At 37.8% G+C, this 16,662-nt stretch overlaps 4 protein-coding genes across 5 annotated transcripts; 2 read left to right on the top strand and 2 right to left on the bottom strand.

The window, feature by feature from the left end:
* Window positions 1-4,877: 4,877 nt before the first annotated feature.
* LOC111431138 (probable calcium-binding protein CML13) lies at window positions 4,878-6,057 on the bottom strand. 2 transcript variants are annotated; one of them, XM_023067676.1, is made up of 2 exons: window positions 6,047-6,057; window positions 4,878-5,704 (listed from the first exon to the last, which is right to left on the bottom strand). In XM_023067676.1, the coding sequence occupies exon 2, from the start codon at window positions 5,630-5,632 to the stop codon at window positions 5,189-5,191; it is 444 nt and encodes a 147-aa protein (XP_022923444.1). In that variant the 5' UTR covers window positions 5,633-5,704; window positions 6,047-6,057; the 3' UTR covers window positions 4,878-5,188. The 2 variants fall into 2 exon arrangements, with proteins under 2 accessions (XP_022923444.1, XP_022923443.1); XM_023067675.1 differs by having other exon boundaries at window positions 4,878-5,691.
* A 629-nt stretch (window positions 6,058-6,686) lies between these two features.
* Window positions 6,687-8,334, top strand: LOC111431137 (40S ribosomal protein S13-like). The gene is made up of 5 exons (XM_023067674.1): window positions 6,687-6,791; window positions 6,875-6,947; window positions 7,036-7,174; window positions 7,249-7,435; window positions 7,984-8,334. The coding sequence occupies exons 1-5, from the start codon at window positions 6,769-6,771 to the stop codon at window positions 8,015-8,017; spliced, it is 456 nt and encodes a 151-aa protein (XP_022923442.1). The 5' UTR covers window positions 6,687-6,768; the 3' UTR covers window positions 8,018-8,334.
* Window positions 8,335-9,654: 1,320 nt separating this feature from the next.
* Window positions 9,655-11,065, top strand: LOC111431136. The gene has a single exon (XM_023067673.1). The coding sequence runs from the start codon at window positions 9,862-9,864 to the stop codon at window positions 10,954-10,956; it is 1,095 nt and encodes a 364-aa protein (XP_022923441.1). The 5' UTR covers window positions 9,655-9,861; the 3' UTR covers window positions 10,957-11,065.
* Window positions 11,066-12,109: 1,044 nt separating this feature from the next.
* Window positions 12,110-14,076, bottom strand: LOC111431133 (UDP-glucuronate 4-epimerase 3-like). Its single transcript, XM_023067671.1, has one exon. It carries the CDS (start codon window positions 13,766-13,768, stop codon window positions 12,446-12,448), a length of 1,323 nt encoding a protein of 440 aa, XP_022923439.1. The 5' UTR covers window positions 13,769-14,076; the 3' UTR covers window positions 12,110-12,445.
* Between the last annotated feature and the right edge of the window lie 2,586 nt (window positions 14,077-16,662).

The following is a 16,662-nucleotide window of genomic DNA, read 5'->3' as shown; positions in this document are numbered from 1 at the left end:
CCTTTATTATTTTATTTTTTTATTTCCTTTTTCAAATTAGTATGATTTCAAAATTATTTGAGAGAAAAATGAGTGAATTATGATTAAAAAAAATGTCATAATTTGTAAGAACGTTTTAAAAATATAATAGAGAAATTCAGATGAAAAATTACGAGTTGAGAGGAGTATGTAATTGTGTGGTGTCTAAGATCGAGCTTAGCTGGTCGAGAGTTGAAGAGAAGGTAGTTGTAATGATTAGCCGTTATCGTTAGGTATTAGTTGCGATCAAGTCATTGACGAGGGGGCGTAATAGATATGGTCTATAGATATTTTTAAATAGCTGTTTAAGTGAATATGTCACATCACAACCCGTGTAGCACTATATTTAAAGTATTAATTATTTTATTGTATCGTAAGTCAATATATTTAAGATTAGGGAGTATTGTGATGAAGTGTTCTTGGGAGAATATTATCGGACAGAATTTTCAAAATCATGAGAAGTATTTATTCGGAATGAATGTTTCACTCGTACAACTAAAATATAATAATCGATTTAGATTTAATTTAGAACTAAATCAGATTAAAAGTAAATTTTGGCCCGTTTTTAATTTTCTTATTTAAGTTATGTTGAATCTTCGGTTCTTCCACAAAAATTCAAGGGATTGAGAGAGAGGTCTAAAGAAAATGTGTGTAACAGCCTAAGCCCACCTCGAGTAGCTATTATTCGCTTCGACCCGTTACGTATCGTAAAATGCGTCTACTAGGGAGAGGTTTCCACACCCTTATAAGAAATGTTTCGTTCCTCTCTCCAACTAATTTGAGATCCCACATTAGTTGGAGAGGGGAAGAAAACATTTTTTTTTTATGAAGATGTGAAAACCTCTCCCTAGCAAACACGTATTAAAACCGTGAGACTGATGACTATATGTAATGGGTTGAAGCAGACGATATCGCTAACAATGGCCTCGGGCTGTTACAATGTGTCATTCGAGTGAACTAATACCACATTTAAATGAGAGCAATTATGAATATATGATACCTAAAAAAGGGTTAAAATGAGAGCAATCATCTCGTTTCCTTTTCCTTTTTGTACCTCTTCCTTTAGCTCCATTACTTTTGGAGGTTCATTTAGTTGTACCTTTTTACTAGATCATGAATGGTATCTATGTCTTTATAATTATTTTATTTTTGATAAATTATACTTAAAAATATTTTAACCTATAAATATATTAATTACTATTTTCAAAATCATAATTAGATCCCATCTGATCAATCATCTTAAATAATTGACTCCAATTTTTTTTGGCTTGTCGATGTCAATCTTCTTGGATGATGGTTTGTTGATCTTCTTGTTTTATTTTATTTGTTGATCTACTTCAATCGACCCTTAATTGAAATTTCAAAATCGTACACTTTAAATGACTTCAACTTACTTTCAAAGTCCACAACTCTTCAAAGAAGATTATGGCTTTAAACGCTTTTGATCTTTAGAGCATTTTAGGTCTTACTGGTTGAAGAGGAGAAACGAAACATTCTTTACTAGGGTGTGAAAACCTCTCCCTAGCAGACGTGTTTTAGAACTGTGAAGCAATACGTAACAGACTATAGAGGATAGACACCTACACAAACACCATCGAATAGTGTTTTGATAGTTATAGACCAGCTAAGCTGACAATGAACCACCCAAAGTACCAAATATGGCTTGATATATGGAAGAAAGACAACAAACAATTTGAGGTAATAGTTGACCCATCAAGCCTTAGATGTTTGGCTGATGACCCACCAAATGTGGCTTGCATAACATTAGTCAAATTAAAGGTAAGAACAGCTTGGGGCAGATGATGCAGGCTTTAATTACAGTTCAATTCAAAGTAATCAAAAGAGAAACAAGACATAGGGAATTCAAAATAACGGTGCAGTGGAAAAACTGCTCGAGCGAGTTCAAGTTGTGGCAAATTACAAGTCCACATTTGGACTTCTTGAAAGTCATTTACAACGTATGAACTTGCAGAATCTCTTTATGTATTTGAACTATCAACTTACCTGAACATAGTACAACTAGTTAGACATGTATTTCACTGTGAAATCCCATGTCGGTTGGAGAGAGGAACGAAACTTTTTTTTACAAGTGTGGAAACCTCTCCCTAGCAGACACATTTTAAAAACCTAAGCCCCAAAGAAAAAATCTAAAGAGGACAATACCTACTAGCGGTGGACTTGAGTTGTTATAAATGATATCAGAGCCAAACACCGGGCGGTGTGCTAGTGAGGATGCTTGGCCTCGAGTGGGGTGGATTAGGAGACCCCACATCGATCTAAGAGAGGAACGAGAGCCAGTGAGGACACTGGCCCCAAAAGGGGGTAGATTGTTAAATCCCACATCTATTGGAGAAGGGAACAAGTTCCAGCAAAGATGCTGGATCCCGAAGAAGGGTGAATTGTGAGATTCCACATCAGTTAGAGAAGGGAACGAAGCATTCTTAATAAGAGTGTGGAAACTTCTCCCTAACATACGAATTTTAAAAATCTTGAGTAGAAGTACGAAAGAAAAAACTCAAAGAGGACAATATCTACTAGCAATAGCCTCCGACTGTTACTTTTGAGTTACATGTGAGTGGTAGGTTCAAATGTTGTAAAAGAAAGAGAAACACAATGAGCAAACATTCGGGGATAGAAAATGTAATTCTGGTCGATGGTTTACAGAGAAGATGCATGTCAAAAATGGTCTACACATAAGGTAACCAACTAAAGTGGTCAAAGAAATAAGCAGCAAACAAGATTAGGACTAGCAGATACAGTTCTTCAGCACTTCTAAATTCTTAAGTAAACAAGTAAAGAATTACACATGAAGTGAAAATAAACTCAATCACATGCCATTTCTACATCTTCCATGACCAACCAAAGTTATGATATATGTTAAATAACTGGGGAAAAGAAATTTCCCAGACCCAAAGGAAGACTACAAAAGTACCTTCCAATTGATATTGATTAGAAAAGTTGAACAACACTCATATGGAGGGAAGAGCTTTGCTAACATTACACTATAAAGCCCTTAACTTAGAAGCTATATCGTATAAGATCAGAGCTAGCCCCGAGTTACACCATGAGAGGCCAAAAGACTTTGCACCGTAGTTAGTTCAGCACCAATCAATCCAGCTTAACACAATGATGGGAAGAGAAAAAATAAGCGGACTCTTACTTTGAATTCAACATCAATGCCTTCAAGGTTAGGAAACCACAAAAAGTAGTTTAAATCTCTTTGTGTGTGTATGGTGGGGGTGGTTTCCTATTCAAATACTCCTGGTCAGGTTGTCATGAAGTATGGGATTGCTGCTAAGATGCTAAGTCCAGAACTTTCACGGGACGTCCTCGATTAATCAAGAATCCGCCCTCTATATTCAAATTTTGATCAGTGGTAAATACGTGATCATGAAATTTAGAACTCGGGATCTCAAGACTGTCTAACAACTCAAAACTGAAGCTTTACACCTGACTGGAGTATATTCATCAACTTAAGAGTCATTCCCATGATCCAACAGCCCAGCATTGTTTCTTGACATCCATAGGATGCAGGTAATGTTTTACAAGATCTTCTTCATGTTTTGCATAATAAATAACGATGCCTTCAATTTATGCACACATCCCCCTATGTTTGGAAAGATCTTAACCCTACTAGTTCTAAGTTCAGGACTAATTTTGCACAAGGGTTACCAAAAATTTGAAGGCAAAGACTATTTAATTTTCTATTCATTCAGTCTACTTAAAAGATCCATGAATTTGGTCATAAAACTTGGCTATGAACCTCCAAAGCATGTGCTTTTCCAAGACAAAGGATCACAGACTCTCATAAGTTGGCATATAAAATTAACATGCTAGGAATGAAACATTCCAAATGACTACGTGTTAAACTGCACCACAAACCTCACCCGGGTCAATACAGACGAGTTCGAACCTTCAAACTCTTGTTCATTATAAACAAAAGGAATGCACAGAATTCCAACAGAGAGCCAAGCCATGGTCATGTGGTAAATCAAATTTAATAACTAGAATGTTTCTGTAATAGCCCAAGCCTACCGCTAACAGATATTGTCCATTTTGGCCTGCTACCTATGCCCTCAGTCTCACGGTTTTAAAACGCGTATGCTAGGGAGAGGTTTTCACACCCTTATAAAGAATGTTTCGTTCTCTTCTCCAACCGATGTGGGATCTCATAATCCACCCCCCTTCAGAACCCAACATCCTTGCTAGCACTCATTCATCTCTCCAACTGATTTGGGATCTCACAGTTTCTACAGAACTCGTAAGAAAAAGAACGTTAAAACGCTATATGGTAAAAGAGAACACACTAGGTTTGGAACAGTTTTCCTTTTAGCTCCACAACCTTACAACTAAAAACTTTAATCTTCACAGAACCTGACAGAAGGTATAGTATCTCAAATATAGAATTGTGTAAGTTTTAAAAGCATCTGTGCATCCCGCCCAACAGATCCCTTCTACAACAAATTGAGAGGATCTACTTTGTGGCCACTAAAATGGAGTCTAGAACCAACCTTTTGACACCAATCTTTTTGACTCAATTCAATGCATTAGAAACTCTTGCATTGTAGCAATGAATCATTCAAACATCTTAAACACATGCAATATAATTAATACTAAGATGCCTAAAACATATCAGGTCTCTTATCTCATGAGGCTAATATTGAAAGAAAATGCTAAACCAAATGAAACAGGAGAAGCTTAATTAATCTTTCAAATCTTACAAACTAAACAACAAGCCATGGTGAACATGAAGACACCATCTGAGTCTCTCTAACTTAAAGACCATGCAGAAGCATCAACCATTGCAAGACTAAATAAATCGTGGGAGAAGCTAATCATTTTTCGAAATTCAAGCTAAGAAACACATACAAATCACCAGATTCTATGTTACCCAGAAAACCACAGTTTTCAATACACCTCGAATCAATCCAAACATAACCCATCATAATCCTAAATTTTTCAAAATAATATTAGCATTACTTGGGAAAGTATGCGAGCATCACCCGCATCCATCCCACCAAAATCCAAGCAAGTCTTGTAAACTGAAACCAATTAACAGAAATTGGAAAGAAAAAGGAAAGAAGAATAAAAAACAACAAAGATCGCCAGAAATTACTTCAGAAATCATTCCAGTAAAGCACAGAAAACCAAATTTGCATTACTTCCCTCCTCATTTGGCCACCATTCGAGCAATGAAATCCTCATACCGAATTTTACCATCCGGTCCGACCTCAACTTCTCGAATCCACTCATCAAACTCCGACGGCTCAAGCTTCTCACCAATACTCGTCAAAATGTGTCGGAGCTCCGAGACGAGGACGTAACCGGTGTTCTCTTTATCGAGAACCTTAAAGGCGTCTCGAAGCTGGCGATCGAAGGGCTCATGCTTCATGTGCTTGGACATGATCTCAAGAAAGCGATTGAAATCAAAAGGAGCAGTGAGATTCTCCTCAGCGATAATGGCTTTGAGTTGGGCTTGAGTGGGGTTGCCGCCGAGGGAACGCATTAGAATCCCGAGCTCCGATGGGGCGATCCGGCCATCGCCGTCGGAATCGAAGAGGGTAAAGGCCTCCTTCATGGAGGATTTCTGTTCATCGCTCAGATCTTTGCCCATCTCTGGTTTCGATTTAGGTTTGAATCTTCACAGAGCTCTGATTTCCTTTCTTCCTCTCCCTTCGACGCTCGCCTGAGTGTGGGAAGGTAACGTTTTTTTTTTTATTTTTTTTTATTTTTAATCTTTGGATTTTTTAAGGGAACGGCAAAATGGAAATTAAACCCAAAATAATAATAATAAATAAATAAATTCCATTCGGAATTGCAATCATGAAAGGTCACTTTTATTTAATTATTTAAATTATTAGAGAATATATATCCAAAGATGGAGCTTCGTGTGTTTAAATGACTCGATAATGTATCTTAGATAATCCCAATAACTTAACTCGGACCGTAAAGATTGAGTTGGATTTTTGCAACATTACCTAAAATTAAGTTCGGTTAGCACGTTGAGAGATTTTGGGCTTAGTTTAACCCATGTTCTCTCTTTTATAGATTCGTTTTTTTGGCGACAACCACATGAATCTGGATGTCGTTTGGGTTCGATCGCCTTCCTCCACCACTCGTGACGATTGTCCTACCTGTATAAACACGAAAAACCGTGAGATGTCCTCATTCCTCTTCCTTAAAATTTTTTTTCCCTAACCTGACTACTCAAGAACAGAGGAAAGAGCAACTGCGATTAGTCTTGCCACCTAATGTCAAACGCTTCTACTCACTGCACAATAACCGACTCAAGAATTGGGACGCAACGATGAATTTTGTAAATGCATTCTGCACGTTCTCGAGTCTGTGGGGTTCTCTCTTCCTCAACATGTATGTGTGAGGGAGTGAACGACGAGGGCTTATGAAGAGGGAGCGTGGGCGGTTTCCATCACGAGATCCCTGACACCTTATTGAAAATCTCGCGATTTGATACTTATTTAGTAGTCGTGCTTTTCAATTTGGAAAATATTGGTGTTCTAAACAATGAGGTTTTTTTGTTGACTTTAAGTCGATCAAAGACACATTATTTATCTAAGAGGTCAAATATTCAAATCTTAAAATTTTAAAATTTTAAAGTTATTTTTTTTTAGATAAAATATAAAATTTGGAAGTTCAACATAAAAACTAGGGTTTATCGATTGGCAGTTGAGGCCATTGCCAGTTTCTGAAGCAGAGAGAGCTTTCGAAGCCCCTCCATAGTCGTCTTCTACAATGGGTCGTATGCACAGCAGAGGGTGAGTTCATCTTCTTCTCTCTTTCTCATCTTCTAATCCCTCCGATTCAGTAATTCAATCCTTCCTCTCATTTTCGATTGCAGAAAAGGTATTTCAGCTTCAGCATTGCCGTACAAGAGGACTCCACCGAGTTGGCTCAAGATTTCTACTCAAGATGTAAGTCCATTTACCTAAAATGTTTGAGCTTCGATTGACTTTGATCGGAACGGGCAGTTCTAGAATGTGTGTTGTCTGTGTTCATTAGGTTGAAGAAAACATCTGCAAATTCGCGAAGAAGGGTTTGACGCCGTCTCAGATCGGTGTAATTCTTCGTGACTCTCATGGTATTGCTCAGGTCAAGAGCGTTACTGGAAACAAGATCTTGCGGATTCTTAAAGCTCATGGTATTTGTTCCACTTTTCTCTCAATTCAAAAATTTGATGTTATATGAACTTTTGTACCCTATTACTTTCAAAAGGGCTTGCTCCGGAGATTCCTGAGGATCTTTACCATTTGATTAAGAAGGCCGTCTCGATTAGAAAGCATTTGGAAAGGAACAGGAAGGATAAGGACTCAAAGTTCAGGTTGATTCTTGTGGAGAGCAGGATTCACCGGCTAGCTCGCTATTACAAGAAGACCAAGAAGCTCCCACCTGTCTGGAAATAGTAAGTGGTCACTGATCTGATTCACTGTAGTCTATTTTGTTATCTGTATTATAACTTAAAGGATGATTATTGTGTTAAGCTCTGTTGTTACTCATTATTAGGGTGGATTTAAATTTCCTCTCTTCATGCAAAGTATTGTATTGCAATTGCTTAGATCAATGATCGGTTGAGGATGGTTGGGAGATGAGTCCCACAAAGGCTAATTAAGGGGTTGATTATGAGTTTATAAGTAAAGAATACATCTCTATTAGTAGGAGGCCTTTTGGGGAAACGAAAAGCTACATCTCCACTGGTACAAGGTCTTTTTGAAGAAACCAAAAGCAAAGTCACTAGAGCATATGCTCAAAGTGGACAAATATCACATCACCTTGTGGTTTCTAACATTATCCACTTCCAATTAGTAGTTGAATGTGGAAGAAAATAAGACTTCTCTCTACATGGGTTATTTGAAGTTTAGTTCATATATACTCAGCTACCTACGACTATCATCTTTCCTCCCTGGTGATTGGTTGATTGATTGATTGTTTTTCTTTTTCTTATTGTTTCAGCGAGTCAACTACTGCTAGCACACTTGTTGCCTGATTTTGTCCACTGCTGCACTCATGGGCGACTAAGATCCTTTCATTCACTCTATTCGATGTAAGGTATTTCCCATTATGTGGTAATTGTTCCAAGGTATCACAGAAACATAAGGATCAATTTGAGCTATTCTCATAGTGATTTTGTAGTTTCTTGTCTAATTGGACATGATAGTTTTTCTTATGATAATTGTAGTCGATATTCTTCTGAATTTAAGAGTGGAAATGTGGGCTCTGAAGCATTTTCTGCCATGGGTTCCCCTGTATAAGTATGCTACTTGGCCTACTGAGAATTTAAAGCTTATTGGGATTGTTTATGGTGTCTATGTCTTAAAAGTTCTGATCCTATAATTAATAAAGATGATTCATAACTAACCCAATCCATGATATACCAGATTAACCTGGACGTCGGGTCGGTTTTTATTTGTGATTGGTTGGATTATGAGTGTTAAACTACATTCACACCTCGCCTTGTGGCGCTCGTGTGGGAGGTACAGTTCTAAGCAGAGCGCGCCTTGGTTTACCTCATGGTTAGGAGTGTGCTTTGAGGTTGTCACAGAGGAGGTTCTGTTCTGTTCTGTTCTTAATAAGATTGTTCCTGAGGTGTGTTGAGACTTTCGAGTCCCCAGACTCTTCTCCAGAGGGCGAGGGGTGAACATGAGAAGGCAGTTGTGGTCTTAAGATTAGATTGGTTAGACCATAAGTCCCTGTTTGGATTGATTTTCTAGGTGTTTAAAGTGCTTTTAAGTGAAAAAGTACACTATTTTAGTTACTTATAAGGACCTTTTGGAGATCGATTATTTTGGAATAGAGTGTGAATTTAATGCTCGCTCTAAGAGCTGATTGTTTAAGGTTTTGTTTATGACGTCGGAAATAAAACGTTTGAAATAGTATGCCCTATAGTTGAGTGAAAAAATGACATCATAATCTTCTATAAATAAATTCTATTTTGTTTGATTCGAACTTTTCCTGACTAAACTTTAGACATTAATTTCAAACTAAAAGTGTATTTTATTGGATTGTATGTCCCATGGGTGTGAAAATTTTTCCTTAGGTGATGCATTTTAAAATCATGAGGTTGATGATGATATGTCATAGGCCAAATCATGAATCGTGAGGCTGATGGCTAGTAGTGGACTTCAATTGTTACGAAACATTTTTTCTTATTGAGTTCGTTCTACTATTGTAGGGTAAAAATTAAAAACATCAAATTTTTAGATGACAATGGTTATTTCACATTTTAAGTCATACTCGAATTAACTTCCATGTCTTTATATTTTATACAATGGTCGTGTTAATAAGCCCAATTTGATATTGACTAATATAATAATAACAACGAAATAAATAAATTAAACCTAATCATAAATTTGAACTCAAACTTTGAATTTCATTCAATTAGACTTCAAAATAATCTAACATTTATTGTTGTATAACTTTGTTCAAATGTTAATTAAAAAAAAATTTCAAAATTGCTAAATATTATATAATTTAGGGTTAAGATTTTAATACTAATTTAAATTTGAGGTATAATTTGGTAAAATTGGAATATTGCGGTTAAAATTAATTAATTAATTATATATATATATATATATACACTTTTTTTTTTTTTTTTTTGCATTTTTTCCTTAATTGGACTTCTTCTGAATTGGGCTTCTTCTGAATTGCTTCCGCCATACAAGGCCCTCCCCCGCCTCACCTTCCGAGATTCCCGCCGTCAAGCACCGACCAGGCAATTCTTCTGCTACTCACTCTTGTGTACTTGAGGTTAGTTCCATCTCTTCTTTACATTTCTCCTCCGTTCGTCCATTTGTATCTCATCCTCAGTACATGTGAAAAGAGTTTCTCGCCATGATAGCGTTCATTAGATTTCGGAATTTATCGTTCCAATTCCGTAAGGAAACTGAATTAAATAGACGTTTTCATTCCGGAACGAATCTGAAATCCACTTCTCCGGATTCTTCCTGCTCTGCCGTTGCGATTTTCTGGGATTTGGACAATAAACCACCGAAATCGTTACCGCCTTACGAAGCTGCTGTTAAGCTCAAGGCTGCAGCGGCTTCCTTTGGCGCCATTCGGTACATGGTGGCTTATGCGAATCGGCATGCGTTCAGCTATGTGCCGCAAGTTGTTAGAGAGAAAAGGAGAGAGAGGAAGATGCTTAATCAATTGGAGAGGAAAGGTGTGATTAAATCGATTGAGCCGTATCTGTGTCGTGTTTGTGGGAGAAATTTCTATACGAATGAGAAGTTAGTGAATCATTTTAAGCAAATTCATGAGAGTGAGCATACGAAGAGGTTGAATCAGATCGAATCTGCCAAGGGTAGTAGAAGAGTGAAGTTGCTCGCTAAGTATTCGATGAAAATACAGAAGTATAAGAATGGTGCTAGGGATGTTTTGACTCCGAAAGAGGGATATGGTCTAGCAGATGAGTTGAAGAGGGCAGGGTTTTTTGTGAAGACTGTGTCGGATAAGCCTGAAGCTGCCGATGTAGAATTGAGAAACGACATGGTTGAGGTCATGGATAGGAGAAGAGCAGAGTGTTTGGTTCTTGTATCAAATGATTCTGATTTTGTGAATGTTTTGAAGGAGGCCAAGTTGAGATGTCTTAGAACAGTTGTTGTTGGGGATCTTAATGATGGGCCATTGAAGAGAAATGCTGATACTGGGTTTTCTTGGAAGGAGATTTTAATGGGGAAGGCTAAGAAGGAGGCTGTGTCTGTTGTGGGAAAATGGAAGGATCGGGACGTTTTGAAGAGATTGGAATGGACATACAATCCTCAATTGGAGAAGGAAGTGTTTGGTTTGGATGATGATATGGGCGAGGATGAAGATGTTGACCAAGGTTCGGTTGATGAGAATATGACAAATGGTGACAGTGGTGCTTGGTGGGATCTCAGCTCTGATGCTGAAACTGAAGCTGTGTCGTCACGATCATGTAAATGACTTGACACTAGCATGTATTGTTGCTTCATCTTTACTTGAACACTACCTAGAACTTAATGTTGCACATTGCCCTAAAATTTTGACTGAGTTTGAGATAGGAGTTTAGAAGTATAACAATCCAAGCCCATATCTGGTTGCTGTGGCTGTTGTCCTTTCTCGGATTTCTCTTCTAAGCTTTTCTTTAAGGTTTTTAAAACACATCTGTTAGGGAGAGGTTTATACACCCTTATAAAAATTATTTCATTCTCCTCCTTAACCGATGTGGGATTTCACAGTCCACCCCCTTTCGAGGTCAAGTGTCCTTGTTGGCACTCGTTCCTTTCTCCAATCGATGTGGGACCCCCTGTCTACCTCCTTCGAGCCCCAACGTCCTTGTTGACACTCGTTCCTTTCTCCAATCGATGTGGGACCCCCTGTCTACCTCCTTCGAGCCCCAACGTCCTTGTTGACACACCCTCTTGTGTCCACTCCCTTTGGGGCTCAACCTCCTTGCTAGCACATTGTCCGGTGTCTGGCTTTGTAACAGCCTGAACCCACCGCTAGCAAATATTGTCCTCTTTGAAGAGCTTTCTTTTTCAGGCTTTCTCTCAAGGTTTTTAAAACTTCTCTACTAGAGAGAGGTTTTCACACCGTTATAAAGATTACTTTGTTCTCCTCCGATAGTCAAACGTAATTTTAAAGATTCCAAGAACCTAGAACACTTGGATTGCTTTGAGAACCATTATTAGATATCATCCAAACCCATTTTTGGTCTATACATAAAGTTTAGCCAGAAAACAACAAATCAACACGAATCTGCTGGTTTGAAAAAAGAAATTGAAATCTTAGACCATGCAGATTAAGGATTCTTCAATCAAAAGAAGATACTGGTAGAGAGCATTCCAAAATCTTGGTTGGAGCATGCACGTTTATTTGAAGCACAGAGCGAATCATATGCTTATGCAATGCAATGACTGAATTTGTTTCCTGAAATTTTCAAGATTGTTATGAGAGTTTAGAAGCAGGGTTATGCAGAAACAAATACACCCTCCTACAGACAACTTGAGTATAGAACTGAATGGCTATCCAGAATCTTGCTAGAGCTTTAATATGTGTATGTATTGTCGTAAACATCAGTAAGGGGTCAGTTCAATATTCAAAGAACGGGAAGCCATTTCGTAAATTGCTATCTTATTCAAGATGATAAGTGAAGTCCACCAACCAACCAGCATGTTTCATTTCTCTCAGTCATGAAATGTAAAGCCTCAACAGAATGCAGTCCATAGGGGAAATACAGAAAAACGAACAGAACAAATGAAGCAACATTTGGGATATAGCTATGAAAAGAGGGCTTCTAGTCTTTTGCTGACAGAAAATGGCAATGAAGAGCAAAAAGCAAAACTAATGCAGGAGGTGCTGCTTCTTTGTAAGCACAATATGACTGAAAAATTCAGCAAATTATCAAAGATTGATGATCAGTGGACACAAAACAACATTAATTGTGAAGAATCTAAATGTTGGAGAAAGCCCTGGCAACTCTCTTCTTGGACCCAGAATAGTAATCTTGGTACCAACTCACAAACTTCTTCAGTCCTGTATCGAGATTGGTAGTTGGCCTGTAACCAAACTCCTTATGAGCCAAACTTATGTTGGCATGAGTGAACTTAACATCTCCATTTCTGGGCATTGGCAGAACTTTCTTCTTTGCCTTAACTTTCAACAGCTTCTCCAGTATGCTAACAAGCTCACTCACTGGTACTGGTGATGTGTTTCCCAGATTGAAAATCCTCAGCTGTGCAGCCCTCTTCTTCTTCCCACCACTCCCTGTACTCTTCTTAGCGGTGTCCAGAGCCCCCAAACACCCCTTTACTATGTCATCAATGTAGGTAAAATCTCTAGCAACTGTACCATGATCGGGAGCTTCATAGATTGTTATCGCCCTCCGCTTGAGAATATCCTTAGTGAAGAAGAAATACGCCATGTCAGGTCGACCCCAAGGTCCATATACAGTAAAGAATCTCAAACCAGTGATTGAAAGCCCGTAAATATGATTGTAAGTATGAGCTATCTCCTCTCCAGCTTTCTTTGTTGCAGCATAAAGACTTGCTGGTTGATCAGTTCGATCCTTCTCTGAAAAGGGTATCTTGGAATTCAATCCATAGACTGAGCTTGAAGATGCCCAAACAATGGCGGGCTGTGGATTTGCCGACTTACAGGCTTCCAAAAGGCTCACAAACCCAGCAATATTGCTGTGCACATAAGAACCCGGGTTCTGCATTGCGTACCTGACTCCAGCCTGAGCCGCAAGGTGCATAACATGGGTGAAAGCCACAACATCGAAGAGCTTACGAAGCAGTTCAGAATCGTTAATGTCTCCTTCTACGACGAACACACCAGCGCGATCGAGAAGCTTCCGCCGAGCTCTTTTGAGCTGTGGATCGTAGTAGTCATTGAAGTTATCGAGTCCAAGAACCCCATCGCCTCGTCGTTTCAGGGCGATTGAGACATGGGTTCCGACAAAACCCGCAGCGCCGGTGACGAGGACGGTGAGGCCGGAGCGCGTTTGAGCAGAGCGGCTGACCTTTTTCTCCCAATTATGACCACCCCACGAGTCTCCGCCCAGGGCTCGGCGAGGCGATGCGGAGGATGAAGGAGGGGAGAAGAAGAAGAAACAGATGATGAAAATCAAGAACAAGGAGGACCATAGAGTCAACCTGGAAATGGCGGAATGGACTCTCAACCGGTGAATATACGGCGGAGATTTCTCCGGCTTGAACTTCCCCGGCGTTGATGGTAAGTTATCGATGTGGGAAATTGTCTTCTGCTGTGACATTGGCCAAAATGAAAGTGCCTCAAGATTAGGAGTTGGGGTTCGAAAATTGTGGAGTAGAAAGTATGAGAAAATGAAAGGGGTTTCTGGGAATTCAGATTGAAGGGTGGGTTTCCATCGCCATTAACGATTGGCTTTGTTCTGCTGGAAGAGGAAGATTGGATTTTGGGTGTTGGTGGGGGAAAGGGAAAGGGAAAGGGAAAGGGGAAGGGAAATGAAAAAAAAAAAAAAGGTGAAGGGGGAGTGAATGAGAAGGAAAGGGGCTTGGAATAGTGACGATTGAAACTGTGGAGGCTTGCTTGCTTGACTGTTTCAATTCAATGGCGTGGATTTTTCTTAGAGATTCCAAATCCTTTGCTCATTCTTTCCACCTTTCATCCACTTGGTAACTCGCTTTTCATTGGGTTTCAAAATGGCTCAACTTTTACCCTTCACAACTTCCTTACATCTTAGACACGGTCATGTTAGGCTTGGGTTTGATAACTGATCCTTACCCGTACATTTTTTTTTTATTTTTCTTCACATTGGGTGGTGTGTTAGTAAGGATGTTGCGCTCCCAATAGGAGTGAAATGTGAAATCTCCCATCGATTAGAGAAGAGAACGAAGGCCAACAAGGATGTTGGGCCCTAAAAGGAGTGGATTGTGAGATCTCACGCGGTTGAAGAGGGGAACGAAACATTCTTTATAAGAGTTGGAAACCTCTCCCTAGCATACGCGTTTTAAAACCATAAGACTAACGGCGATACGTAACGGGTCAAAGTGGACAATATCTACTAGCGGTGGGTTTTCGATATTACACAATCTCTAATCTTTCGTAATTTGGACACATTGAAATCATTTTTATTAGTATTCTTGTAATAAAAGCTTAACATTTGAAAAATTGCAACATTTATTAATTTAAAGTTTAAATTAATAAAATTGAAAATTTGAAGGTTCATTTACCCCTTGCAAAGTTCAAAAGTAGAAGGTCGTGATATCCCATCTAAACATTTTTTACAAGGGTGTGAAATCTCTCCGTAACGAAACATTATTTACAAGGGTGTGAAAATCTCTCCGTAGCAAACATCCTTAAAGGAAGTCCAAAAGAAAAGTTCAAAGAAGACAATATTTGTTAGCGGCGGGTTTGGGTTATTACAAAGTTAAGTCACATCTCTATTTTTTTTATTAGGTTATATTAATTTCAAACTTTTTATCAATGGATTGGGTTAGTTCATTAAAAAGGTATTTAGACGGAGTGATTCATTGTGAAATATTTTAATTGAAATAATATCAAATTCAAGCTAAAGAAGTTACAAACATATACAAGCATATAAAAATCAACGTTAAAGAATCAGTAAGGTTCTTATTTCTTTTGTAACCTATTTACGATAACTTTATATTAAGTCTATCTAATTGAAATAATTATAGAACACATTTTTCTATAAAGTATTTGGGTGAAGATATAATATGTTTAAAGGACATATGTTGACAACGTTCCATCTCAAAAGTGGCTTAGAATATTATATTGCGTACGCGGATGTCATAGGATTGGAAAGAATACCTAAACTCTTAGGTACTTAGTATAGATTCCAAATTTTAGTTCAAAACGTGACCTCTTTTTAATCTATTCTGGAGGTGAACTAGATGAATATATTTGAACGGTTCGTCTTCCTTTATTTTCTTTACTTTTAGAAATAATTACTCGATTTTTTTTTTTTTTGATGTTTTAGTTAGATTCTTCTAAAACAATAATTTTAGCGAAACCTATCTTTTTAGTTCTCGATCACACCCAAAATTTAAAAACTTGAAGATGGTAATTTTTTTCTATTTTGATATGATTTTAAGTTAAATTTAGTAAAAATAATTACAAATAACTAATTAATAATTAAATTACTTAAAAAAAACGTATTTTCCTAATTAGGTAATGATAGAACATATTTCATTTGGATAAGGATGAACCCTTCCCCTTCCTTATCCATATAATTTAATTACTTGAGATCTTACCTTTATAAAACGTTATTTTGTTTTGGTGTCGAGTTTTTAAAATATTCTCTTAATTTCTTTTGGAAATTACCCCTTTAACTCTTAGAAAGTAATTTTGAGTAAACTCGATATGCAAGCTCACTGCTAATAAATATTGTTCGTTTTGACCCATTATATATCATCATCAACCTCACGATTTTAAAATGCGTCTATCAGGGAGATGTTTTCACACTTTTATAAGAAAAATTTTGTTCTTCTCTCTAACCGACGTGGGATCTCACACTTTTTAAATGTTTAAATATTTAAAAGTCATGCAATGGTTTTTTGGAAGTCGGAGGTTCAATCTCGGCTCGTTCGAGGGTGAAAAATGGAAATAATTAAAGAGAGTTTGGAGAGAAGGCAAAGGGCATGAAAATGTGGAGGTTGTCTTGGTTCCTAATTTAAGTTAGGGTTATGGTGGTTGGGTATAAATTATTATTGCATAAAGAGCCAAACAAAACAACCACCCACCCAAATTGCTTCCATCATGAAAGCCAAATTTCAAGGATGGGGAATGGTATTTAAGTAAATAACACACATATGATAAAACTTTTTTTTTTTTTTTTGGTCCTTTTTTCCTTTATAATTTAAAAAATCAAAGCGTACTCGGGAATAAATAAATCATCGAAGAGAAAAATATACTTCTTGTTGTTCGTCCCTGAGTTTTTAAGCTCGACATTTTAATTAATGTCGTTTGGGTTAATGTAACATTCCAATATTGTCCTCTTTGGCCTTTTCTATTCGAGAGTTATTAAAACTCGTCTGCTAGGGATAGGTTTCCACACCCTTATAAACAATATTTCGTTTCCCTCTCCAACCAATATGGGATCTCATAGTCCACCTCCCCCTCCTTTCGGAGTCCAATGTCCTCGCTGACACTCGTTCCCTTCTCCAA

This window comes from Cucurbita moschata, unplaced genomic scaffold (assembly GCF_002738365.1).
Source record: "Cucurbita moschata cultivar Rifu unplaced genomic scaffold, Cmos_1.0 Cmo_Scf00035, whole genome shotgun sequence".
In the NCBI taxonomy this organism is placed as follows: Eukaryota; Viridiplantae; Streptophyta; class Magnoliopsida; order Cucurbitales; family Cucurbitaceae; genus Cucurbita; species Cucurbita moschata.
Note: the sequence above shows the minus strand (reverse complement) of the source record. Positions and strands in the feature narration are given on the sequence as shown.

Coding starts and splice junctions, on each gene's coding strand:
- LOC111431133 (XM_023067671.1), bottom strand. CDS start 13,768: ATGTCACAGCAGAAGACAATTTCCCACATCGATAACTTACCATCAACG.
- LOC111431138 (XM_023067676.1), bottom strand. CDS start 5,632: ATGGGCAAAGATCTGAGCGATGAACAGAAATCCTCCATGAAGGAGGCC.
- LOC111431137 (XM_023067674.1), top strand. CDS start 6,769: ATGGGTCGTATGCACAGCAGAGG. Junction 6,948..7,035: donor TCAAGATTTCTACTCAAGAT/GTAAGTCCATTT, acceptor TGTGTTCATTAG/GTTGAAGAAAACATCTGCAA. Junction 7,175..7,248: donor GCGGATTCTTAAAGCTCATG/GTATTTGTTCCA, acceptor TACTTTCAAAAG/GGCTTGCTCCGGAGATTCCT.
- LOC111431136 (XM_023067673.1), top strand. CDS start 9,862: ATGATAGCGTTCATTAGATTTCGGAATTTATCGTTCCAATTCCGTAAG.